Source organism: Microtus ochrogaster, unplaced genomic scaffold, assembly GCF_000317375.1.
Source record: "Microtus ochrogaster isolate Prairie Vole_2 unplaced genomic scaffold, MicOch1.0 UNK127, whole genome shotgun sequence".
Taxonomy (NCBI): Eukaryota; Metazoa; Chordata; class Mammalia; order Rodentia; family Cricetidae; genus Microtus; species Microtus ochrogaster.
This window is the reverse complement of record NW_004949225.1, coordinates 526,132-527,337: the sequence shown is the minus strand read 5'-3', so window position 1 is coordinate 527,337 and position 1,206 is coordinate 526,132. Positions and strand designations below refer to the sequence as shown.

Sequence of the window (1,206 nt, the reverse complement as noted above, 5' to 3'; positions counted from 1 at the left end):
GAGACCAGCCTGGTCTACAAGAGCTAGTTCCAGGACAGGCTCCAAAACCACAGAGAAACCCTGTCTCGAAAAAAAAAAAAAACAAAAAAAAATGTAAGTCAAATAAAGCAATTTATTACAAGGAAGGTCATAAAGATATTATCATGCAAAACAAAACAAAACCCCAATAATCTTAGAGTGGTGCCATTACCAAATAACCAACTGAACTGAAATGGAGGAGGGGCATAGAGGAGAAGGAAAAAGAAAGGCCTAGGACACAGGTCAGGAGCAGAGCACTTGTCTGGGACACAAGTGGCTCAAAGGTCAATCCCTAACCCTTCAAGGTCCAAGCAAGTAAGAGAAAGGCAGACACAAAAGTACCTATAATAAAGCAAGCCTCAACTTGCATCTAAGAATGGCTCAGCCGTTAAAGGCTAGGCTCACAACCAAAAATATAAGAATGGCAATTTTAAACGCAATATTCAAAAATTGAAAGCAGGTCTCATTTCACCCAGCCAGTAAAAACATGTCTAACTGAGCCTCTATATTCTGTTTTCTTAAAGTACTTAGCCACGTGTGTGCATGCTATGTGTGCACACACTCATGCGGTCTCTAAATGTGGGGGGACTGGCGGAGGAATGTGCTGAGCGCATGGCTGCCTCATTCCAGGTTTTCAAAAGATCATCAACACTTGGAGGGAGTTGTAAAACAAGCAGCTCCCACAGACCAGGAAGCCAAAGCGGAAGCCCACGAGCGAAGGAAGACTATGTACGTACCGTGTAGAGCTCATTAAGAACCTTCATTAAGTCCTCGTGCAGCTGGAATGCGATCTCCTTGCTCTACAAAGAAGAAGAGGAGAAAAACATTACGATATGAGAAATTTTGCTCTTAAAGTTCACATATTTTAAAGACCACTAACAGCTTGAGAAAAGGAAACCCTTGGCTGTGCCGATGATGGTGTGTCCAGAGATGACTAAGGCAGGTGGGAATGCTTACCCAACTGTGGGCGGCAATCATGTGACAGAACAAATTGTGGGAGGAAAAGAGGAAGGAAGAGGAAGCTCACTCGCGCAGGCAGGAGCTCCCTGCTCTGCATCCCAGCAACCAGGCTGTAAGCTAGCTCTGCTCTTGTCCAGGCTCACAGCAATGGAGCCATGCAACCACAAACTCAAGCGAAACCATGAGCCAGAATAATCCTTCCACCCTTTCAAGTGTTTCTCTCAGGTG

General features: G+C 44.9%; 1 protein-coding gene across 2 annotated transcripts in view; it reads right to left on the bottom strand.

Annotated features, from left to right (window-relative positions):
* Positions 1-1,206, bottom strand: part of Srgap1 (SLIT-ROBO Rho GTPase activating protein 1) — a 285,799-nt gene that overhangs the window by 115,504 nt on the left and 169,089 nt on the right. For both annotated transcript variants that reach the window (XM_026778325.1, XM_026778323.1), the window contains exon 4: positions 756-818. In XM_026778325.1, coding sequence (XP_026634126.1) covers positions 756-818 — 63 coding nt within the window. The remainder of the gene's footprint in view (positions 1-755; positions 819-1,206) is intronic.